This window comes from Protopterus annectens, chromosome 4.part0, assembly GCF_019279795.1.
Source record: "Protopterus annectens isolate FY-2018-M chromosome 4.part0, PAN1.0, whole genome shotgun sequence".
In the NCBI taxonomy this organism is placed as follows: Eukaryota; Metazoa; Chordata; order Ceratodontiformes; family Protopteridae; genus Protopterus; species Protopterus annectens.
Genome location: NC_056733.1, coordinates 1,467,923,553 through 1,467,949,511, shown reverse-complemented (window position 1 = coordinate 1,467,949,511; position 25,959 = coordinate 1,467,923,553). Strand labels below are relative to the sequence as shown.

At 42.8% G+C, this 25,959-nt stretch overlaps 1 protein-coding gene across 1 annotated transcript in view; it reads right to left on the bottom strand.

Annotated features, from left to right (window-relative positions):
• The window catches only part of FAM193B (family with sequence similarity 193 member B), a 1,359,441-nt gene that overhangs the window by 233,998 nt on the left and 1,099,484 nt on the right, over window positions 1-25,959 (bottom strand). Inside the window, exon 6 of the mRNA XM_044069313.1 lies at window positions 24,792-25,025. Within this exon, the coding sequence (XP_043925248.1) occupies window positions 24,792-25,025 (234 nt within the window). The remainder of the gene's footprint in view (window positions 1-24,791; window positions 25,026-25,959) is intronic.

Sequence of the window (25,959 nt, the reverse complement as noted above, 5' to 3'; positions counted from 1 at the left end):
TCCCTTTTATTTTGAGGATTAGGGAAGAAAGTTGGCAAATGAATGGATTGGTCGACAGCCACACTGGGTTAGCCCTGAGGGAAACCCTATCAGCATGGAAAATAATGAAGGGTTCCACAGCCATAAGTGCTTGTAGCTCAGACACTCTTCTAGCTGAAGTGATGGCCAGAAGCAAGGCTGTTTTCCAAGTGAGGAATTTTAACTCGGCTGACGCAACAGGTTCAAAGGGGGGACGGGGACGTGAGCGTTTCCAGTAGAAAGTTAAGGTCCCAAGCAGGGGTGGGTGCTCTCCTTGGTGGCCTTAAGTTGTTTGCCCCTCTCAGGAACCGTTTGATAAGAGGTTGCAAGAAGAGAGGTGGCTCAGTGTTGCAATGAGCTGAAATGGCTGAGGCATGTATCTTAATGGAGGAGATGGACAGTCCTTTGTGGAGTAGATCTACTAAGTAATCCAGGATTAGAGGCAGGGAGGGCAGAGTTGTGTCCTCTCCTTTAGAATGAATCCAGGAGCAGAACCTTTTGCACTTATCAGCATAGGATTTTCTTGTACCGGGTCTTATGGCTTCAAGAATGACGTCCAGCACCTGTTTGCTTAGGTTTGCTGGAGGAGAAATAAAGGAATAAGCCAGGCTGCAAGACTTAGGGTTTGCAGTTGTAGATGCAAAACCTGTCCCTTCTGCTGAAAGAGCAGAATTGAGTTCTGGTTTAGGTGCCAGGGTGGCACCGGTGACAGGCTGAGCAGGAGTGGGTAAAAGTGCTGGCATGGCCAGTCCAGGGCAATCAGAATTGTCCTCGGTCTGTCCTGTCTTATCTTGAGTAACACTCTTGAGAGAAGGGGCAGAGGGGGAAAGGCATAGATTGAGAGATTTACCCACCGAAAAAGATAGGCCATCTACTTTCCACCCCTGCTGTGAGGATTCCTGGTGCAGAATTTGCTGAGCTGGTGGTTGTAGGGGGAGGCAGAGAGATCCACCTCTGGGGTCCCCCATTTCTGAATCAGAAGGTTGAAGGTACTGGCTCCAATTGCCACTCCTGTGGGTCTAGGAGATTTCTGCTTAAGTCGTCTGCCAGTGAGTTCTGTTTGCCTGGCAGGAATTGAGCTTGCAGATGGACTTGCATGTCCAAGGCCGTGTGCCACAGGGTCATGGCTAACCTGCAGAGTGGGAAGGAGTGGGTTCCTCCCTGCTTGTCGATGTACCACATAACTGTGGTGTCTGTTTTTATTAGCAGTTGTCCTGGAAAGAGAAGGGCTCTGAAAGCTGTCAGGGCATTCTGCACAGCTAGCATCTTTCTGGCTGATGTGCAGATGAATTTGACTTGGGTTCCAGTGGCCCTGAATGCATTTGCCATCCATATGTGCTCCCCAGGCATAGTCTGATGAGTCTGTGGTTATGGTATGGGTGGCGTGTGGTTGAGAAAAGAGCAGTCCCTTGTTGTGGGTGCATGCTTCTGCCCACCAAAGGAACTCTGTCCTTAGAAAGGGTATGATAGGAATGACTGTTTCTGGGTCCTGAGAATGTTGGCACCAAAGAATTTTTAAGTAACATTGAAGTTTCCTCATATGCAGTCTTGCATATGGAATTAGCAGTATACCTGAGGCCATGAACCCTAGGGCCTGCAGTATTTTTCTTGTGGATAGCTGGGTTCTGGTGAACATTTGTTTGAAGTAGGCTGTCAGACAGACTTGTTTTTCTGAAGTGAGGAATGCCATCTGGGATGTTGTGTCCAAGCTTGCTCCCAAGAATACAATTTTTTGACTGGGTACCAGATTTGATTTATTTTCGTTGATGGTGTACCCCAAGGAAGTGAGAATGTGTTTCACAAATGTCAAGTGCTGCAACAGCAATTCCTGACTGCCCGCCTGAATCAGGCAGTCGTCCAAGTATGGGTACATTTGGATATTTCTCTGCCTGCAGTATGCAATGTCAAGTGCTGCAACAGCAATTCCTGACTGCCCGCCTGAATCAGGCAGTCGTCCAAGTATGGGTAAATCTGGATATTTCTCTGCCTGCAGTATGCAATGGCTGGAGCCAGGCATTTTGTGAAAACTCTGGGCACAGTAGATACGCCAAAGGGAAGTTTAGAGAACTGATAATACAGAGATCCTGCCGTGAAATGTAGATACTTCCTGCATGACTCCCTTATGGGGAAGAGCGGATAGGCTTCTTTTAAGTCTAAGATGACTAACCAGGCATCCTTGGCTAGCATAGAAAGAAGCTGTTGCAGGGAAAGCATTTTGAATTTTAGTACCACCAGGAAGGTGTTGAGAATTGAAAGATCCAGGATTGGGCACCAAGAGCCCTCTTTCCTAGGTACCAGGAAGAGTCTGGAGTAGAATCCTTGACCCCTCTGTTCTACCAGATGAATAGCTCTGATATTGACCAGGGAATCTACTTGGCTTTAAGCCTCTGCCCACTGGTTTGGAGGAAGGCCTGGAAACCCACTTGGGGTTGGCAGTGAATGGAAATAAAATTTGTACCCCTGGGATACAATGTTGAGGACCCACTGGTCCTGTGTGACGGACATCCACTTTTTTGTATGAAGGGCAAATTTTCCTCCTAGGGGCACAAGCAATTGGGCAGGGCTGGGGAGTGGAGTAAGGAAGTAATTGTGAGTTTTTTCCGTAAGGAGGTGGCTTACCACTCCCTGCTTTAGGGGTGATGGCACTCCATTGCTTAGATCTCTGCATACTCAGACTGTAGTCTGGGTGGTCTGCTTCCCTTGGGTCTGGTTTGAGAAGGCCTGGAGGGGGCTGGAAAGGGCAATGCCTACTGAATCTAGGGGAGATACACTTGTAAGAATTCTTTAACAGTCTGCAGAGACTTAGCTTTTTCTTCAATCTTTTTAAGAATCTCTTCTGCTTTGGTGCCAAACAAACTGTCCTTGTTCAAAGGAGCGTCTAGTAACTTTGATTTGACATGGTCTGGCAAGGTCTGCTCCTTGAGCCAAGCATGCCTTCTCAGTACACTAGCAGTGACTGCTGCCTGGCAAGCTGCTTCTAGGGCGTCAAAGCAACACTGCAAAGTATGCTTGTTGACTTGGCTTGCAGCGTGCATAAGCTCCTGCAATTCTTTATTTTCTGCACAGGCTGTAAAGGTTGCCACTTTGTTTAATAAGTTCCATAATATGTTGCTGGTACTTCAGCATGTGAAACTGACAATTCAATGTCCTAATAGCAAGAGTTGCAGAGGTATATACCCTTCTTACCCCATCTGTCCAAAGCTCTGGAATCCCTGTCCGAAGGGGTGGGATGCTTGGCTGTAGTTGCCGTGATACCTTTAGGCCCCTGGGAAATGATCTCTGGGTCAGCAGTAGGATTCTTGAAAAGAAATTTGTGAGTGTCAGGTACTCTGTAGTACATGTCTGGTTTCCTAGGGGCAGGAGGTAGTGTCAGGAGTAAGACTGGATTCCATAAAAACATCAACAACATCATCCAGAACAGGGGGTATTGCTAAAGGCCTGTGCTGAGGCAACTCTAGGAATTCTCAGAGTCTCTTTTTGGACTTAGGATAGTCTTGGCATTCTCAGTGAAAATGCTATCTTAAGGTATGCAAGGTTTCACCAAAAGAAAAATCCTCTGGAGGGGACGCAGAGGGAATGGATTCCTCTGCATCTGAATCCTCATAAGCAGATAAGGGCATGTCTTCATAATCAGAAATCTCAGTCATCGGACTCCAGGTCTGTAGAAGCTGTAGGGGACTGATCTCTTTCTCTTAGCAGGGGAAAGGCTGACTTCCCCTAATCAGCGTAATAAGGTCTTCGGCCAGTCTAAGCATTTGTTTTTGTGGCATGGGAGCAGGTGCATGCGCTTTGGTCATCGGTTTTCTAGGCGTAGTGAATACTCTGGGCCTTAGAAACTCGGTAGTTTTGGTTAAAAAAGTCGTCTGTTTGAGTCGATCATCAGTTAAACGAAGAACTGCCTCAGAAGCCGGTGCCTGCACAGTGGCTCCGGACCCATCCAAGGTAGACACATCTGCAGATTCCACAGTCGAAGAAGAGTCTCGCAGCATACCTGACTCCAAATGGGTCTCGGTAGAGGCCTGTGCATCCACTGAAGCGGGCATCAGGGGCTGTGAAAGTGTCTCACTGAGTACCGGCGGACTGGCGACTAGCTTAATGGAAGCATCGTCGGCAGCTTTGGATCTATGCGATCTGTCTCTGTCTTTATCCTTATGTTTTTTCGGAATATTGGTAGTCGCATGGCTTACCGAAGCCATTTCAGAATACGGAGATCGAGAGCGAAAGAATTTAGCGACAAAGAGAGCCCGACGAATGGTTCGGGCATGAAACAAGGCACAAAACCGACAGTGAGGTACGTTGTGGTATGGGCTTAAACAGGTGACGCAGTAAGAATGAAAATCTCTGAGGTATTTGCTTTCCACAGGCAAGACTATTGTTAACTTTTTCTGACATTGGTTAGAGCAAGAAAAAAGGATCCCCAATGGGGTACTTAGCTTCAGAAGACTTCAGGATTATTCAATTCGTAAATGAAAATTCAGGTAGCGGCTGACCGGCACTTGCGAACTGCTTCTGCTTCGGGCTCCTCTGCAAGAACGACTGATGTAATGGCGTTGGCTGCCTGTTTTTATACCCGATTACCCGACATCAGTCCTGGACAGACAGCATCCGACGCAGAAATACTAAGTCTCTGGTATTCAGGACGACTGAGGGCTACCTGCAGGCAGATAACCCAAGTGTGATGACTGCAACAGTGAAACACGAAGAACATCTGGAATGTCCACCAAAGTTCCCCACTAAAAGAATACAAGGCGTAAGTAATATGTCCTATGCGACTGCCTCAAGGCCTTATCCCTCTATTCTGTCTCCTACAGGCTTTTGAGGGGAGATCTATGCCTGGCATACAGGGCATTGTTAGACCCCACTCTGATGGACCTCCTACATATCCGTAGAAGAAAAACCACCAGAATTACCCCATTCTAAAGACTTAAACCTTGTCTGTGATGTAAACAGGACCTGCTGGAGAGAAAGAGATGTATGTATCCCAGAGACTATACCATCTGTGGAACAGGCTCCCCATCCATGTGAAGCAGAGTTCCTCCCTAACCCAATTCAAATGCAACTTGAACAACTGGATGGGAAACAGGAAATTCATCCCTGGTTTGGCACCTATGTCTCTAATGGACATAACCTGTAAAAGTTTCATCTCCCAAGTACATGCTTACACTTATCAAGGGTATCAGAACTTGTCAGAGATTTGGGATACATGGCTAAGCTTAAAAAGGCTCTTGTGGTCGTTAGCCTAATAAACACCTATGAACCAGAACTGGTCTCCAAACATTTTCTTTCTTTGGCACTAAAAACATCCTTGAATAAAACCTTTTTTCCCCAAGTGGGAAGGGAGAACTGGTTATATATCACTCCATGGGACGACGTGATAAAGGACAGATGAAAACAAGAGTTTAGTCTGCAGGAAGAGAAACTCCCACTGGAAGCACTGGCACTTTCTGGAAATTGTCCAAGAAAGAGCATCCTTGACAGGGAGATTCAGATAACATGCTCTCCTCCTTGTCTGAATTAAAATTCAGAAAACCACTTGCATCTGTCCCATCATATTAATCTCCAGATTCACTTTCTTGAATATCTCCAGGAAAAGAAGAATCACTTTTTTTATTACCAGAAACCACCTGCTAAGAAGGGTCACCAGCCTGAACAAGACCCTGACACATTTAGTTTTCCATTTCTTTTGACAGGAAATTTAGGGCAAACAGGATTTTTAATGGTAGCAATAGTTTCTACAGGGATGGGTACAACATTCTGGTTAAGCAGGGGCATCTTGCCTGCCCCTTCTCCCAGGACTGTGAAAAGTGGTTCTCCCTTACCCACTAAAACGAGCCCAACAGCCACAGAGAAGATGAATTACCCACAGGGTCCATAGTGGCGGTATAGCAAACACAAAAGAACTCCAGGGAAAAAGATGAGTGGTCTGAGGAACCAGCTTTTGCCACAGTAGAGTCACCCACCTGCAGCACAGGCAAACCGTTAGCTTGCTGTGGTGGAAAAGGCTGTTACGTTGACTCTTTTCTTTTTATGGCAGGAAGAAGGACCAACCTTGGGACTGGTAGTTTGTTCCACGGCCAAGCCAAACTTGTTTCGTTCACCCCAGAGAAACTAAGCAGCAGAAGCCAGTAACTTTTTAACAGTAGTAAAATATCACTTTTCCCAGTAAAAGCAAAGTACAAAGCACTCACCAGCCTCCAAAGTAATTTAAACACAGTTTCTTCATAAAAAAAAAAACTTATTTAGAATGTTTAAATCAACTTTTAAACAGCAAAACACAATTGCACTCACCTTTATAAATACAGTAAAGTCATGTGACAGTCAGTAAAAACACATACTCAAAAAACAAGTAATCTCCGTGGTATCCCCGAAGTGTCAAAACAACCCACTAAAGTGTAGTGGGTCTAAAAACAAAACAGTGTAAGAAACTTCTCTGTGTGGAAAATTTTAATTCCATATATTTCTAGTTAATCACTGTATATTAATCAGATCAGACAATAGCAGTAGAAGTAGCGAACGTAAACTCAAGTCAAAAAGTAATACAAAATATATAATTCTACAGCATTACTAAGTATTCGAAAGTAATCCAAGCAAGGCAGGCAGTCTGTTTCCAGTCGAAAATCCTTTATTAAGTACACAGACAAGCGATCCAAGTAAAACAAAAATAGAGTAATAATTTCATCACAAGCTTTCTAAATATATATATATACTTTTTATCAGGCATAGGAGTGGTTTATTGTGCTGTAAAACAAAGTGTTATTGGTACACATGTTAAATTCACATCCCTTCCCCCATCAGTGTGACATTCGAGCTGGTCCTGCCCTACCTAGTAGCTGTCATAATAATATATAGCCCTAATGTACTTTAATGGTACATCTTATTTAACCAAATTAAGTAGATTATTAAGTCTGTGATTTTATACAAGGCAATATACTACATGGCTGGAAATATATCAACCTTAGTTCATTTTGCGATCATAAATTATATATAAATATATACATATACATTTTGCATGTAAAAATCAGTTTCTATTTTCATAACCTATTGTTAACAAAGATCGCTTTCGTCCTTCTAGACTTCTTCAGGTCTGTGTACAAGAATCCTAAAATCCTATATAATTGTATAATTAGTTAGTATTGTTATTACCATCATTTTGAATAAAGTGGAAAAAAGAACCAGAAAAAAATAAAAATAAAAAAATATATATGTATGATGATGGAAACAAAATAAACACTTAAATTTCAAATGATTTAAAATGGTATTTAAAACCAATTTGTAGAAAAAAATAAAATAAAATTAGTCATGTAAACAATGTGGTAATTTTCTAAGTTCCAGTGCACTTTTAAATGAACAGTAGTAGTTTAGATTCAGCTTTAATTGCCACATGAGTTCATGTTTCTCCAGAATATTCGGGATGTCTCCTTGAAGATCACCCATGTCTATGCGATCCAGGATCTGGAACTTAGAACCTGTGTGTCTTTTATGAAGAGAAAGGTGTTTGGCTAGTGCATTATTTTTACATCCACAGCGGATTTCTGACAGATGACATGAAATCCTTCACTTGAGTTTATTTACAGTCTTGCCCACATAGAATGCATCACATTCATTGCACTGTGCCCTGTAAATTACCTTTTTTAGTGTTACAGTCACCCCCTGCACTGGTTTTAATGATCTTCTTTAAATAAGGGCAATAAAAACTATCACCTTGCTGTATAAATATACAAAATGTACAATTAGTTTCACATCTTTTAGTGCTTTTCTCACATGGTCTAGATTTAAATTCAACAAAACTTCTAATATTCCTGGCCTTCCTATAAACAAATGATGGGGCTTCACCTAAGATGTTAATCAGAAAAGGGTTTCCTGTGACAATGTCCCAGTTTTCTTCAATAATATTTTTGATACTGTGATAATCCAAAGTGTATGTCAGGATGCAGCTATTTTTGCATTTGTTATTCTCTGTGGAATTACTTAACATTTTTCTACTGGGGAGGTTGAGTGAAGGTGCTTCAGTCCTTTTCAGTTCTATAATGGGTTCCAGGATGTTTTTAACATCTGACTTTCATAGCCTCTCACTAGAAAATCATTCTCTAAGTTGTTCAGGTTTCTCATAAATGGTTCCATCTCTGTGGTAATTCGAGCTAATCTATAGCCTTGGGATTTCACTACATTATACTTAGTTTTTGTAGGATGTAGACTTTTACTGTGGAGTAATAAGTTAACCCTCGTTGGTTTTCTGAATAGATCAGTGGTGATTCTGTTATTGTTGGTGTCCTTGGAAATCTGCAAATCTAAGAAAGTGGTTGAAGTACAGCTATGGGAAGAGGTAAACTTCAGGAAGGGGGTTGTTTGATTGAGGTAAGTGATAAAATCTCCAAGCTGCAAGGTGTCACCTTCCCACACAATAAAGACATAGTCAATAAAATGTAAATAGCATGTGATATGCTGCATGTAGTCTGTGTTGTTTAACTTGAAAATAGAAACTGATTTTTACATGCAAAATGTATATGTATATATTTATATATAATTTTTGATCGCAAAATGAACTAAGGTTGATATATTTCCAGCCATGTAGTATATTGCCTTGTATAAAATCACAGACTTAATAATTTGGTTAAATAAGATGTACTATTAAAGTACATTAGGGCTATATATTATTATGACACCTACTAGGTAGGGCAGGACCAGCTCGAATGTCACACTGATGGGGGAAGGGATGTGAATTTAACATGTGTACCAATAACACTGTTTTACAGCACAATAAACCACTCTCATGCCTGATAAAAAGTATATATATATATTTAGAAAGCTTGTGAGGAAATTATTACTCTATTTTTGTTTTACTTGGATCGCTTGTCTGTGTACTTAATAAAGGATTTTCGACTGGAAACAGACTGCCTGCCTTGCTTGGATTACTTTCGAATACTTAGTAATGCTGTAGAATTATATATTTTCTATTATTACTTTTTGACTTGACGAGTTTACGTTCGCTACTTCTACTACTATTGTCTGATCTGATTAATATACAGTGATTAACTAGAAATATATGGAATGAAAATTTCCACACACAGAAGTTTCTTGCACTGTTTTAAAAACACATACTCCTAGCCTAAAAAATACTTGACCACACAGGAAAGGAAATTTGAAAATTAAACGTGGAAGTTTTTTTCCGCAAAGATAACTGCCCAGCAATGGAACAGCACAAGCCAGAAAAAATCCTCTGAATTCCAAAGTAAAATGCTTTCTCTGGCAGCTGGAACACTCTGAAGGGCTTGGTGCCATGCTGACTAATTGTTTGGGCACATGAAAGTTGCTCTGAAGCTTTGGAATATGAATGGCTGCTATATCCTATGCATACCCGTACAGCTTAGGCTACTGCATGCAGTGATCAATTTGAAGAACATTTTACATTCCTAAAGGGAAAAAAAACTCAACCAGTAAGAGCCACACCTAAAATCTGTCCTCTACTGGGAGCAATGGGCAAAATAAGCCCACGGACCTTAGTAGGAAAATGAAAACACAGAAAAACAGGTACACAGAGCTTGCAGCATGTCAAAAACACAAGGACTGCAGTGGCATATGGTACCTCTCCATCCAAACTGGAAAGTCAAATGAAAGCTCTCTAGTAGCCCTGCAAAGTTTGGCTAAGTTACAAAAAAAGTCTTGGACCAGGCTTCAAGGTGGGGGTCAGGTACCATCTCAATAATATGGGATGCTTGGAAGGCCATCCCTGGCTCACTCTGTCACCAAGGAACATACAGAGCAAAACTCAGTATCCATGAAATTTATGGAGACATGGAATTGCACCCAGAGAAAGAAAAGAGACTCCCCACAAAAGCCACAAAGACAAGAAAACTAAGACCCCTAACCACAGACATCTGTCCATATTTCAAGAACCACTAAAAAAAGGGGGAAGACAGACCAAACTCGAACTGCCTGCCCCCCAATCTAAGTCCAGACAGGAATTCTGGAGCTATACCTTCATGAGATAGGAGGAGTGGTTTCAAATGACTATAAGCATTTTCTCATTCAAATGGTAATGACCTACTAACAAACTAAAGCCCGAGAGCAAAGAAGGCTCTACATTACCACATATCCACCAAAGGGAGGGATGCCATGTGCTTCTTGCCCCACAAGGCACGGCACCATAGATTATGTGCCAGACCAACACAGCTAATACTCTGGAAACTAGACTGCATAGCCAAAAGGATCGGGACAATCCTCAGGTTCAAAGGATCTTAAAGGAAGCTGAGTGAGCTACCTCCCAGTAACTCCTGCCAACAACAAAGAGAAAGCAGCTGAAAGAAAAAAACACCTATCTAGGATCCCAAGCTCAGTGCTCAACATCTGAGGTCTGAAACATTCTGCAGTGTCACCCCAAACGTCTCACAAACCAATGCAAACTTAAGTACAGGCATGTAACAGCATCTTGAAGAATGTAGTAACACTCACTTTTCAACTAAAGCAGCAGACAGGCCCAAAGCTGGCCTAAACTGCACCCACTCTGACACACTAAACATAAGGATCATCTGTCCTTTGAAAAGGAAGGGAAAACTGCAAGGCATGTTCAAGATCCAGGTGTAAAAGGGGGAAACCAATGAATGGAAGACAGAAATGGCTTAAGAAAATATGGCCATACAAGACAACAACCAAAAAAGAAGCATTTGTCACATATGGCTTTGCTTCCTTTCAGGCTTTGGACAACACCTGGATCAGCTGTATACAGCAGGACTTGCAAAGGCCGACCACTTGTACTACTGCGGTTGATATACAGCCACAGCAAATGAAAGAAAGCACAGTAAAACTTACATAAACACTACTGTAAAAGCCATTACAGGGAAAAACATCTCCCAGATGTCCTGTAGAAGCAAGAATTAAAGGATCCCTCAGGGGACACTAACATGAAAAACAAAACAACAGCACCTGCTCTCCTAGCAAGAAGGGATAGATGATAGGATGCCTCACTCATCCAGAAAAAACAGGCAGCCTTCCCAACCACAGTAGTAGTGGAATTTGGGCATGGCTCAGCCATTCCCCCTTAACAATGGAATCTGGGGAGGAGGAGTTTGGGAGGTAAATGACTGCCACCATCAGAAATATCCCCTTATGGACCGAGAAGTGGCACAAGGAGGAGGAGATTATTTGCCCTGCATAAAGCACTGGTGAGGCCTTCTCTTCTTGTTGTTAAACTAGGGAAGCAGTAGGAGAGAAAATGGGCTTCCTTCCCCTCAGTGTGAAGGGGTATTCCAGCCTCCTCCCAAACATGCTGTTGACCATAGCCTGCAAAATCTGTCCAAACACTCCCTTCTTGAAGGGAGCATTCTGAAGAAATCAGCAACGCCAGACCTCAAGGAAATGTCAAAGCCTACATCCCTAACCACAAACAACTAAGCAATCAAAAAGTCAGAGAAATACCTGACAGACCACCTGAACAAGTACAGCAATGGCTTCAGAGAGGCCCTTTTTGAGATCAGACTCTGAAAAAGTCTCAAGTTGTCTAAACACAGACTCTACTAGGAAGAACCAGATAATGGAAAGAGATAACCTAAAGGCCATAAACCTAATGTGGAAGAGGAACGCATGTTTTTGCTATCTTTTGTCCTAAACAATAAGCCACCCGGTCAAGTAATGGGGAAGAAAACTCTGGTTTCTGAAATCACCAGTAGCCCAAAAAGACCACATATGAATCCATTCAAGTGGAGGCCTACACCAGATATCAACCTTCTAGATGGCCACAAAAGCAGAATGAATTAATTCTAAGATTCCAGGTCAACATGTTCAAAAGCTGGCTGCAAAGGCTAGCTTAACCAGAGTGACCAACTGTTCCTTACTCTAGAAAGGAACTAAGGAGATAGGAAAATAGATGACAACACATGCAAGACTTAATGAACCACAAAAACTTTCCATGTAAAAAATCCAAAGACGGCTTTAAGTAACAGGAAGGGATAAACAACATGTCAGCTGTCTCAATAACAAGGACTTTACAACCAAATGGCCGCACTTCCTGGGATTCCTAAGGGGGAGAAAAGCCCAGAGTCCTCCAGCAGTCCCACTCAAAGGATCATCACATTACATTTACAGGACAACAGAAAGAGACAATTAGCTCCTTAAAGCACTTTATATTCTACAATGCCTTCATTGAATCAGAGGGCATAAAGCGCTCCCAAATTCCTATTAAGTGTGGTACCCTCATAACAACATTGCTAAGTTTCTGGTGTCATTCTAAGGGGATCCAGTATCTGTCTGCTTGGGATGACATGATTGACAGACCTCAATGCTTTGCTACAGATGGCCTGCATTCGTCACCCCTGGGCTTCTGCTTACTGGCCATGGCTCTTGCCACCCCTATAATGCCTTTTTTAGATGGTGTTCCAAAGACCAAATTACCACCGCAACAGCTACAAACAAATGCAATCTGAGGGTCATGCTGCTCAACGCTAGAAGTCTAAATCTCAAAATGCACTCGCTCGAAGCACTCCTTAAAATGGAGAACATCGACATTTGTGCTGTAACAGAAACTGGGTTCAAGGCAGCAGAAAGTACCCTTGCACTTACCAGGCTCATTCCACACCTTTCGGCCCCAGAACATGGGCCGAAGCTCCAAAGGCAGTGATGTTTCCATATTCATAAAGGATGTGCACACCTCCAGACTGGTAGCCTAACATAATGCATCTGAGATACTTCAGGTGCAGCTAAAATTGGGTAAGACAGAGATTCAGGTCATAGCCTGCTATAGGTCCCCAACCATGTCCCAAGACTCACGCTCCACGTTCCTAAGCACTCTGGAGAATATTAGGGTCCAACCTAACACTGTCATACTGGGTGACTTCAACTACCCCTCCATTAACTGGGAAAACTACTCATGTACCAATACACTTGCCCAATGCTTTCTGGAATTCATTAATTCCAATGCCCTGGACCAGCTCATTCTTACACCCACTAGAGGTAGCAACATCCTTGACCTGGTCATTACTAACATGGGCGACCATTGCTCTACACCAATAGCCAACTCTTCCCTGGTTAGATCCTACCACAAACTAATCACCTTGGAAAACCACATCCCTCCCACCCCAAAAAGGTAACCACCATGAAAAACTACTCCAAAGCTAATTTTAGGCTCCTAAAAACAGAGGTGGCTAACTTCATGGCACCCATGCAAATGGAGAATAGTTGCATGACTGCTGAATCATACACCGATGCACTGTAAGAACACATACACAAATGCATGGATCTCGCCATACCCAATAGAACAAAGACGCTCTCCTCAAAAATAAAAAGGAAGCCAATCTGGTGGTCTCCTGCCATAAACAAACTCTACAACAGAAGGAGGAAACTGATGTGGAATAAGGTGAAGTCCCAAGACTGGAAAAACTCCCTTATCAGCCTCAACAAAAGGTTGAGATCCCTCATCAAATCCTCTAAAGCTAGCTATAAAAACAGAATTGCAGCAGATAGTAAAGACAACCACAATGCCTTCTATAGTTATGTAAAGAATCTCCACGGCAATACCCAGATTTGCTCTGAGCTACTGCACAATGGTACCCTCCTATACAGAGCCAACAGGTATTGCCAATATACTGGTCGACAGATTTAGTACCAACTTCACCCCTCTCCCCCCTCCTCAAAGGACCAATCACAATACCAGTAGATTGCCAGGTACCCAGTATTACTGCTGCACAGGTTAAAACAGCACTATCCAAGGCCAACAATACATCTTCCATGGGACCTGACAATATCCCCGGCTGTGTTCTACATGAACTACAGAGCGAACTGGCACCTCACCTGTGTGCCCTGTTCAATCACAGCCTCACCTCAGGCTTTGTCCTTACTGAATGGCTCACTGCTACAGTTATCCCAGGAACGCATCATCATGGACCTAATAAACAAGGATATAGGGACTCTCCAAACTCTGGATCCTACACAGTTTGGTTTTGTGAAGGGTAGATCATGCCTGCTCAGCTTGGTTGACTTCTCTGAGTCAGTCACCAGAGCTGTGGGTGAAGGCAAGTTGGTTCATACACCCTACCTTGATCTGGCCCAAGGCCTTTGATACCATTCCCCACTCAGGAATCACAGAAAAACTCACTAAGCTAGACATCAACCCCTATATCACTAGGTGGGTTGCAAACTTGCTCACAGATAGAACCCACAGTGTGAAAGTAGCTGACTCCAAGTCACACTGTCGACCAGTCACGAGTGGAGTCCCATAGGGTTCAGTCCTGGGTCCTCTCCTGTTTGGTATCTACTTCTCTGAAGTCTAGGCCAACACGAAGGGACTCTGGCTGACAAAGTTTGCAGACAATTGCAACTTGGGAGCTATTAGTAACTCCCCAAGTGATGTTGACATCCTACAGAAAGGCCTCAATGAGACCAACAACTGGTGTCAGAACCACGGCCTTAAGCTCAATGCCAAAAAAAGTGTAATCATCCCCCTTCGTAAAAACCCAGTTTCCTTGAATTACCACATCGATGGCAGTCCACTGAACACAGAAGGCATTATAAGAGATCTAGGAATACAGGTTGACAGCAACCTCTCTTTTGACCACCACATTGCCACTGTGGTCAGAAAGTCCTTCTATGTGGCACATCTCATTACTAAGGGTTTTGCATCCAGGAAGAAAGAGGTCATTGTCTCCCTCTACTCTTCATCTAGGCCAGTCGAGTACAATGCCCCATTTGGCATGTACCTCACTAGACACCTGCAACAAACGGAGAGGTCACAAAAGTACCTCACAAAGAGGATCTAGGCCTTAAACCTTTGTCTTATATGGACAGACTAAAAAAACTCCAACTATTCTCGGTCTCATATTGCTTACTTAGAGGCGAGCTCTGCTTGACTTACAAAGCCATGTCTGACCCAGCTGTTAGAACTGCTACAGCTAAAGAAATTCCAATCTCTCTGCACCACATGTTCCAGAGACCTCAACCTCATTACCACAATCAACAGAACATGCTGGAGGGACAGATTCATAACCCAGAGACTGCCCATGCTATGGAATAGACTTCCCATACATGTCAAGCAGAGCACCTCACTGGCCCTCTTCAAGAGAAATCTTGATGAGTGGATGTGAAATAGAAAATTCACCCCAGGGATCACTCCAGTGGCTCTACTCAACAAAGGCACTAGGAACTAAGGTCAGGTGGCACGATGCCAGGGTAATCCTATAGGCTAGGCTTGTAAAGGCTCCAGGGCCATTAGCCTAGTACACACCTATGAACCTATGAACTTCTGCACTTTGTAGTGGATGGGACATTTAATGCATTAGTTACATTATCCTTAGTTTTGAACCCAACATTTGGGTAACAAAGATAAAACTTTTCACAGGGCTATTTTGTTGACATATTTCAGTAATAATAATGCTGGTTAAGAATACCATCCATGAGAACTGGAAGGAGTAAAGACATATAAATTGATAAACTGTGTAGATACAAACTTTATTCTCAGACACAACAGATTACAGATATATTTGCAAAATCATATGCAAACAGTTCAGCTTCACAAAGGGGGTGATAAGTTGTTCTAGTGGCATCCAGGTAACTCAAGATACTGAAATCAAATTAGATTACACCATACCTCTCAACTGTACCTCATTACGAGGAACGTACCTCATTTGGGGTCTTAAAAAGTTCATGTTCCTCGATGTTCCTCAAAGTTCCACATTGAAAGAGTCCGTCACACATTCAGTGTTAGGAATTTTTTTAAGTGAAATCCATGGTAAGTAGAAGTTAATCATATTAATTCATTAAAGGATCTTCCTTATGAGTAAGACCAGCATATTTTAACCATCCTATGACCTTCCTAGCTGAAGTTGTTAATAAGCCATTAGTATGTGTTCCACATTTTGCCCATTTGTCCCACATTATGAAGGCGAGTGTTCCTCATATTGGAGATGGAAGGTTGAGAGCTATGGATTACACTGAAAAAGAAGGATTCACACTGGATCCAAACAAAACACAGGTAGAAGACGGAATCAGTAATAATGGCCTGAGAACATTTCAGCAAGAATTTACAGTACCATTGTATCTATCATTTACTATGTTGTATAAATATGGGGAGAGTTCTAAGATTGGAGACATGCACTTATCAAACCTGTCTTTAAGGGAAAGGGGAGTATGACAAACCCACAGCCATACAGACCCTTAAGTCTATACTTTCATGTAGTGGAAAAATAAGGAGAGATACTGGATAAGTTACTGTCAGAAATGAAAAGACTGGGACTTGAAACCATATATTACCATGCGTATGCTGTTCTAAAACAATATAACAGCAGCTATGAATGAAAATTTGTGCTGTGATGCACTTTATATAGATTTAACTTCAGCATTTGATAGGGTCATACACAAAAGACTAATCAATAAATTAGAACTAGGCATTGATGGACTCTTGATAAAATGGATAACTGCATGGCATAAAAATAGGACATTACAGGTATCAATACAGCAATTGGACAGGTGAAATTCTTGGTTACAGTCAAGGTGCCCCACAGGGCTATGTCCTAAGCCCATACTTGTTTAGATTGTATCTTTCAGATCCATCTTTTTCATCTGAAGTGTTCTACAGTCTGTATGCAGATGACTTGAAATTGGGTAAACTGATTACATGTGTTATAGATAGGGAAGTCTGTAAAAGAACTTGACTAAATTGGCCATTTGGACACAAGAGAATAATATGCCAATAAACACATCACAAACTAAGCATATGAGATCTGGGAGACATAAATTGAAAGATGAATATTCAATACAGCACACAACATTTGAAACTGTATATTCACTTATGGACCTGGGTATATGGGTTGATTCAGCTTTCAGTTTTCCTAATCATATCAACCAATTGGTTAATGACAGAGAAAGAATAGTTGTGTAAAATCTTACAATAACCATAGATGCTCTTCTCTTCTATGTTGCAGTATTCTACCACAGGTGACCTGAACGTCTGGCTCATAGAAAAAAGCTTACACTGGCTGCTGTAAGGTGCGTTGGAGGTCACATGCAGGGACCATAAACCGTGGGCCATAAATGTGACGTCTGCATATACAGCCCTCAGAACTAAATGCCCCAGTCGGATGGTAGTCTAAGGTAAGCTGAAAGGATGCCATCCAAGAAAGGAAAAAGGACTTACAGGGGGTAGGAGGGATGGACGGGAATACTGCAACATGGTGGAGAATGACATCTATGGTTATGGTAAGATTTTACACAACTATTCTATGTCCTTCTATTCTCATGTTGCAGTATTCTAACACGTGGGAGACTACCAAAGCTCAACCTGTGCTATGGGAGGAGTTAAAGGATGCAGTCTCCAGGAATCTATGGAGGATGGCTTTAGCAAACCCTGTCCTAGCCCTAGAGATGCAGTCCAATTTATAATGTTTAGTGAAAGTGTGAACTGAAGATCATGCAGCTGCCTCTAAAATGGTGGCTGTATTAAGTCCTTTGAAGAATGCCCCTGAAGAGGCCACTGCTTTGGTTGAGTGGGTTTTCACATTGTAGGGCAACTGTCCTCCATGAAAGGAGTAGCAGAAGGATATAGTTTTGGAAATCCATGCCGGAATAGTTTGCTTGGATACAGCTTTCCTCAGAGCCCTGGGGTGAAAGGATACAAACAGTTGGTTGGACTTCCTGATGCCCTTAGTCTTACCCAGGTAGAATCTAAGTTGTCTGTGAACATCAAGGGAATAGAGCACTCTCTCACTGTCATGCTGTGAAGGAAAGAAGGTGGGCAAATGAATAGATTGGTTCAAGGACAGTTCATTGACCACTTTAGGCATGAAGTAGGGGTTTGTATGTAGGCACACTATCCTTATGAAAGATAAGGTAAGGTGGGGTAGCCATGACTGCTTGCAACTCAGATTCATCTGGCTGAAGTTAGAGCTACAAGCAGCACAGTTTTCCAGGTGCACATTCTTTAAGGTGGCTGATGCTGCTGGTTCAAATGGAGCAGTAGTGAGTTTCTCCAGAATAAAATTCAAATCCCAAGGTGGGGGAATAGGTTTTCTTGGTGGTCTTATGTGAAGGACTCCCTTGGGAAACAGCTTCACCTCTAATCTGGATAATAAATGTGGATTGAGAGGTAAGAAGGCTGAAACAGCTGATAAATGGACTTTCACTGAAGAGTATGAAAGTTCAGATTTTAGGAGCTTACACAAATAAGACAAAACTAGAGGTACATCCACCTGAAAGGTGTCTAATTGCCTGTGAAGACACCAAGTGAAGAACCTTTTCCATTTGGATAAATAGGACGTCCTGTTAGTGGGTTTCCTGGCTTCCTGCAAGACAGATAAGCACGTTTCTGAATAAAGGTGTCTAATGGGGATCAAAAGTTTATCACCCACAGAGCAAGTCTGAGAGTTTGTAGGTGTGGATGGATAAGAGATCTCTTCTGTTGTGTGATGAGGTTCACCCTGTGCGGTAACTTGTGGTGACTGGCCTTGGCTAGTGAAAAAGAAGAGGGAACCAGTGCTGCCTTGGCCAATAGGGAGTCACCAGATTTTTTGCTTGTCCTGCTGAATCTTCAGCAGGACTTTCTGTATAAGGTGGAATGCATACAGAAACATCGCCTTCCAGCGAATTGTGAAGGCGTCCACCCTCCAGGCTTGTGGAAGGTGGACCTTTTCAGAATGGCTGCAGTTGTCTGTTCTGAGGGGAGGCAGACAGATCTGTGGTGCACCTCACCAGTGGACTATGTCCAGGAAAACATCTCTGTGTAACACCCATTTGTGATTTTGAGAGAGTGATTTGCTGAGGGCATCTGCCTGCTCACTGTTCTGTGATGGGATGTCAACTTCTTGTAGTGTTACAATGGAGCGAGTAGCCAACGCCCATGTCTGGATGGCCAGTCTGCAAAGTAAGATCTGGTCCCCCCTCGTTTGTTGATGTACCACAGTACTGTGGTCTTGTCTGTAAAGATTTTGAGATAACCTGGATGTATGAGGGGAAGGAATGCCTGCAGAGCTAGAAATGCAGTCATTTCCCTGATGTCGATGTGTTTTTTTCTGAAGGCAGGGGTCCCAATCGCCCTGCATCTTGAGTCCATTCATAGTGAACCCCATTCCATATCTGATGCATCGGTGTACATCTGTTGAACTGCAGTAAGCGGCTGCAATGGGAGTCCTGGATTCAGATGAACTTGCTGAATCCACCACCCGATTTCTTTCTTTAGACAGGAAAGGAATGGCAGCTTAAAGTCTAGTGGATGGACGTGCTGCGACCAGACATTCTTCAAATACCATTGAAACTTCCTCATGAGTAGCCTGGCAAGCAGCAACATGAGGAGACCTAGGAGACGAAGGAATTCCTTGGCTGATAAGCAACTCCCTAGGAGTAGATCTTGAAAGAGGTTGCTCAGAGAAGTGACCTTTTTTTGGGGAAGGAAGGCCTTCATCATATCCGTCCTTACTCTGCAACTCAAGAAAATCTGATCTTGGGAAGGAGTAAATGAGGATTTATGTAGGTTGATTGTGAAACCCAAGCTTCCTAGGAGGGTAATGGTGAATTGCAGGTGTCTTAGCAGGGTACTTGGTTCCTCCGCCTACATCAGGAGGTAGTCCAAGTATGGGAAGATCTGAATGCCTTTTGTTCTGCAAAAGGCTACTACAGGGGCAAGACATTTTGTAAATAGCCTTGGTGGTGGAGACAAACCAAAGGGCAAGGCAGTAAACTATGCAAAGATGGCACAGAAAAATGCAGAAATCTGCAAAGGGCTGGGTGGATAGGGATGTGAAGATATGCCTCCTTCAGGTCTAAAGTGGCCATGAAGGAAGTAGTTGTCAAGAGTGGAAGAAGGGTTTGAAGGGACAGCATGTGAAATGTGGGTACATGAAGAAAGGGGTTTAGAAGAGACAGGTCCAGGATGGGTCTCCATGGGCGATCCTTTCTGGGGATCATGAAGAGAGCCTGGAATAGAAGCCTTGGCCTTCCTGTCCTGGGGAACCCCTTCTATTGTGCCCTGTAGGACCAGATCTTGGATCACTTGGGGGTTGAGGTGGATCTGGTTTTTTTTTTGGAGGAAGGGGGAATACCTTTTGGGACAGGTTTTTCCTTCCAAGTCATAAAATATACTTTTTTTCATAACTGACAGAAAAGAATTATCTGAGGTGATTTGTTGCCACAGGGGAAGACAGTGAGAGAGGCCAGCAGAAAGGGAAGATTGAATGGGGGGGGGGGGGGGGTTAGACCGCCACGCATTGTTAAGCTTGTCCAGGAAGGGTGGTCTTGGAACAGCTTAAGAAGAGGCAGGTCTGGAAGACGAAGGTTTCCTGACACCCCTCCTGGACTTGGACGTGGAAGGTGCAGAGGCCCTCCTGACAAAACTTGGCTTAGCAGGGTAGTTTCGATGAAATTTAGGTACTGGTGGGACAAAGAGATGCTTGAGGTCCTGCAGCTCCTTGCTCTTTTCCTGCAGACTTTTAAACAATTCTGTGGACTGCTTTCCAAAAAGGAAGTTTCTGTCAAGAGGAGCATCCATAATCTTATTTCTGAAATCATCTGGCAGTAGCCTGAGCCAGGAGTACACATCTAGAACTGATACTGATGCAGCTGACCTGCATGAAGCTTCAGCAGCATCATAGTTGCGTTTTATGGAATGTCTGGTGACATGTGCAGCTAAAGATAGACTAGAGGCAACTTGAGATTTGGTTGGAGAGTCTGGAATGGAAGACAGCAGACTCATGGCCTGAGAGACTAGATCTAAGGTGTATTTGACCATATGCATTCGGTAACCGGTGGCTCTAAACGGCAGGGCGGAAGAGGTATAAATTTTCTTACCTAACCTGTCCATCACTTTACTGTCTTTATCTGATGGCAGTAGGGAGGAAGAGGGTAACTGCCTGGATTGTTTGTCTAATGGGACAGCAATAACAGTTGGGTCTGCCGCAGGTGGTTTAATGAGGAATTTGAAATCATCAGGAACTTTGTAAAACCTGTCTGGTCTTTTAGGGGCAGGTAGCTGAGACTCTGTAGTCTTGGAAGCGGAGGTAAAAGCGTCCAAATATGCAGGGATTACAGCAGGAACAGCAGAGGGAGAGGGTGACTCCATCTGCAGAAGCGCTTAGTACCTCTTGTGTACTTCTGTCATCTGTGTGGAGTCCCATTAAAAATATTCCCTCAAACTGGTAACAGTTTCCCCAAAGGTGATGTCCTCAGGTGGGGAATCACCTTCCAAGGAATCCTTGTCAGGATAGCAGTATTCCGAGGGGGAGCCAACTGTGACGTATAGGAGAGGGACTCATCTGAAGAGGAGGAGGAGACTGTGGCTGTGACAATGGACCAGCAGAAGGCGGTCTGGGGCTTAAGGTTGGAAGAGCTGCAGGAGTCCGTGATGAGGTAGGCCTCTGGGCTAAGAAGGCCTGAAAGAGAGACTGGGAAAATGCCTGCCAGTCAGGCATTACTTCTGAGGGAGATGACAGGTGCATAGATTTTTGTTTCCTTTTTAGAGAAGGGTCTTAGGTGTAGGCTGAGTAGGCAAAGGCCTACAGTCAGACTTCAGCTTATGAATAGAGGCACCTTCCTCTGTAACGGGCAGTAACACTAACCGTTCGGGCGAACCTGGTCCCCCCCCATTTGATACGGACTTTGTTGGAATCTCCGTGGACATGCAGGCTGGAGAAGCAAGGACGGCTTCCGAAGCAGTACCCACTGAAGTCGCCAGGCTTACTGGACATACCTCAGCCCCTAAACCAGTAGCTGGTGGGACGTCCATACTCAGAGGCACAGTATCAAGCCTAGTTACCGTGGCCTTCTTTTTTTGGTGGTTCTGCTGAGATGGCCAGTTCCGATTCAATACCTAAGGCAAGGTATTTGAGACGTTGGTTCTCGAAAAGCTTGAAGGCTGCGAGAGGGCTGCACAGTGTTTTGGGAGCAAATGACTGGCAAATGGAACACGCTTTGTGGCTGTGGGAAGGCCCTAAGCAGAAAAAGTACAGATTGTGGCTGTCTTTGTGCGGAAGCTGTAGACTGCACTTACATTTTTCCTTCCTAGATGACATGGACGGAAACAGCCAAGTAAAAATAATACAGCAACCTCAGCTTAGCAAAAGGAAGGAGAAAAAGAATCCCCCAATGGGGTACTTATCTTTTCAGGAGTCATTTGCACGCAGCAGAACGAGCGAGCTGAAGTTTATCTGGTGGCAGAGAAGATCAGAGAGCTGTGCGTGCGGACGTCACATTTATGGCCCACAGTCTACAGTCCCTGGGTGTGACGTCCAATGCACCTTACAGCAGCCAATCTAAGCTTTTGTATATGAGCCAGACTTTCGGGTCACCTAAGGCATGTTACAATACTGCAACATGAGAATAGGAGGCCATCTACAGGTCGTATAAAAAGATTTATAAAGTCTAGGAAATCATAAATGATGAAGTTGTCGTTAGTTACATTAGACCAAAACTTGAGTATGGGATAGCAATATGAAAACCTTATAAGAAAACAAGCATGAATAAACTGGAAAAAGTACAGCTGAAATATACCAAGGGCATCATGGATATGAAAATTTAAGTTATTACGAAAGACTAAAATATCTGAACTTGTACAGTATCTCATACAGATATTTATGAGGAGGTATATAGGTCATTTATGGACAACTACCTCTGGGAATGTTTGCTGTGAAAAAGTAGTAGAAAATCATCAGACAATCAAAGCAGAAGACTCTTTAGGAATGAGAAGTGTACTAACTGGTTCTCTGAGAAAGCAGCTGATGCATGGAACAGACTACCAAATTACATTAAAGTACTAGTTTAGAAATTTTTAAGAACAGCCTGGACATTTAAGGGAACAACTGTTTTGGTATATTGGCAGGCCAGAAGGACACTAATTGCCCATGCTTGAAATATCTGTATGGGTATGCATATAACTGGGGATTGCTGACACATTTCAACAGTATCAAAGTGAGTTAGGTCAGGAACCCCAGTTCATTTACAGTTGAGGGTAAAAAGCTTAAAATCATTTTTTGAAGGGAAAATGAAAATTGCAACTAGCGCTTTAAACGGTCCATTCACAACGTGTGAAGTTGTCATCAGTGTCTTTATGTCGATGTCATAGTGTCACACTTAATGGGAATATGCTTGTGCGTCTGAAATACAACTGGTTTTATGGAATATTCCATTGTAAAAGCAAGGCTGTAACATATATTGCTACCTGTACAGTATATTTTGAATTTTAAGCAGGAAAGACTGAAAGGACTTAAAGATTTATGAGCATGTTAATTATATTAAAAAATGTGAAAATAAAAATGCCCACAGTAAACATGCTATGTCTTATAAGGGTTTTAACAAAATTAGTTTCAATTCTGTCAATTACAAAAAGTATAATCAGTTTAGTGGGTAATGGAAAACTAGATTAGAAACAGAGGAACTTATGTGGCAAATGAGCCTAGATGCCAGAACTCCTCTGGGTTTAAATGCCAGTATTAATATAAAAATTATTGTCATAATCACTTGCTGTATCTTTAAAAATGCAAGTTTTACTGCAGTTGCCCCATTGGATAGGGGCACTGTGAACTAACATCGGGTGGCACTGTGCCTGGGCAATTTTTTTGGGCTAGGCTTGTGAAGGCTCCAGGGCCATTAGCCTAGTACACACCTATGAATATGTATGTATTTTTCTTTTCTTTCTTTTCTTTTTTGAAACGTGGTTTGAATGCAGGAAGGTTCTTTAACAATTCTCATGGTGAATTACTCATATGATTATTTTAAGTTTATCTACCCCACCCCCCATAGGGATTAATCTCTGTCTAATCTTCAAAGCACAGTTAAACACTTCTTTTTGGGAGTCAAAAACCACACTGGGCAATTTGTTACTAAAGTGAAAAACAAATGAACAACCTACCATCCCTGGTAAAACAAAGCACATTATCATCTGCTTTTAAAAAAATCAGTACATCATTCCATGGATATGAAACACATATATGGGGTTTTGCAAATCAGCTTTTTGGAATATCAAGCATGCAACGCTTGATATTCAAGTCTATTAAAGACAGAAACTAACCACCACCACACCCTTGCCTCAAGTGTGCAACAGCCAAGAGTGCACACACATCATGAATACTGTTATACCTTTCTCTTCTACGCAAATATCCAATAAACACAAACATGTGCAACAGATATGGCACAGCTATTGTTCAGAGGCAATGTACCACTAGAAAAGCTCAGGGAGGGAAACAACTGCTTTTAAAGATCTATTTAGAGAACATTGGAAAATGGGCTCTACTGTCCCTTCACATTGCTGGGACTGCTACAGAAATTTAAAAAAAATATGCATTAGGGTGTATTTTGCAGGAAAGTTGTGTCTCCTGCTCTGCAAAATGTGTGATGTCTTTCTATACAACCCAAACCTCTACATATAGAACCTCTAAGGTGCCATTGTCGGAGATGAAATACACCGTTACCCTTTTCTCTATGGTGGTGCAACCTATATGGCAGTTCATACAAAGAATGAAATGTGGGGGCTCTGGCAAGGGCTTACAAAAACATGTTTTTATAATTACAAATATACATCACAAATAAGTATGCCACAATGGAAAAATGGTTCAAAAAATGATGACAGCTGGGATACAATAACCAGAACACTGGGCAGCAAGAGAACACAAATGCACTTCTACATTACTGAAAGTATCAATAAATACAATTGCCTCACCTCTTTCAGAATCCCACACTACCAAGTAAGGAGGAAAGTGTAAGGAGGAAATGGAAGAAATATAAGGAACACCAAGAAGTTATTAATAATGACATACCAAACTGAACTGGAATTTGCGAACAACAGACACTTGTATAACCTTTGCAAATGATACCTTCTTTTTCTGTCTGTGCCGTGCCCGTTTTGCAGCCTTTGCACTATTCACTGGCTTAGGTTCAGAACTGTTGATAAAGTCTAAAAGTTCATCTACATTGCGAGGATCCACAGCAGGTTCTCCTGCACCACTGGGGTCTTCTTTTGATGGAAGCTCTTCCTTTCGTTTCGTTAGCCGTGACCGTAGTTTCTCACGGATCTCTGTGTAATTACGACTTGTTGGGGCTGCAGGAGGCTAAAAGAAATAAACATATTTATGTATTAACTTTTCATGTTCTGTATAAAAAGCACCCTTTACTCTCGATTACTCCAATTATGGTGCATTCAGTCTCCATAATAAGTCAACATTAACCAAACACTAACTCATTTCTCATTATTACAGTCATTGAAAAAAGGATCTAGGAAAGGAGTAAGTAATTAGGGACCTGGGGACCCAAGTTGATAGCAATCTCTCATTTGACAACCACATGGCCAAAGTGGTTAGAAAAACATTTTATATAGCCCACCTAATCATGAAGGGATTCACATCTAGATCAGGGGAGGTCATCGTGCCTCTTTACTCATCCCTCATCAGGCCCATAATTGAGTACAATGCCCCTTTTGGGATGTACCTTACCAGACACCTGCAGCAACTGGAAAGACCCCAAAAGTACCTCACCAAGAGGATCAAGGGGCTCAAACAGATGCCGTATGCTGCCTGGTTAAAGAAACTCCAGCTCTACTCAGTGGCATACCGCCTGCTCAGAGGCGATCTGTGCCTGACGTATAATGCCATGTCCAACCCAGAATTAATGGACATGCTGCACCTCAGAAAATCCAAATCCCATCGAGCTACGCTCGAGGGACTTAAACCTCAGCACTGAAATAAATAGGACATGCTGGAGGGACAGATTCATAACCCAGAGGCTCCCTTCACTCTGGAATAAAATCCCAGTCCAGGTTAGGCAGAGTCGCTCATTGACTCTCTTCAAGAGGAATCTTGATGAGTGGATGGGAGATCGTAGGTTTACCCCGGGTATCACTTCTGTGTCACTGTTAGACAGAGGCACAGTATACTAACCTCGAAAAAGGGCATAGCAAAATTAATTTAAAATGGGTGGCGAAAGCCATACACACTCTGGCTAGGCTTATAAATGCCCTAGGGCAGATAGCCTAGTATGAACCTATGA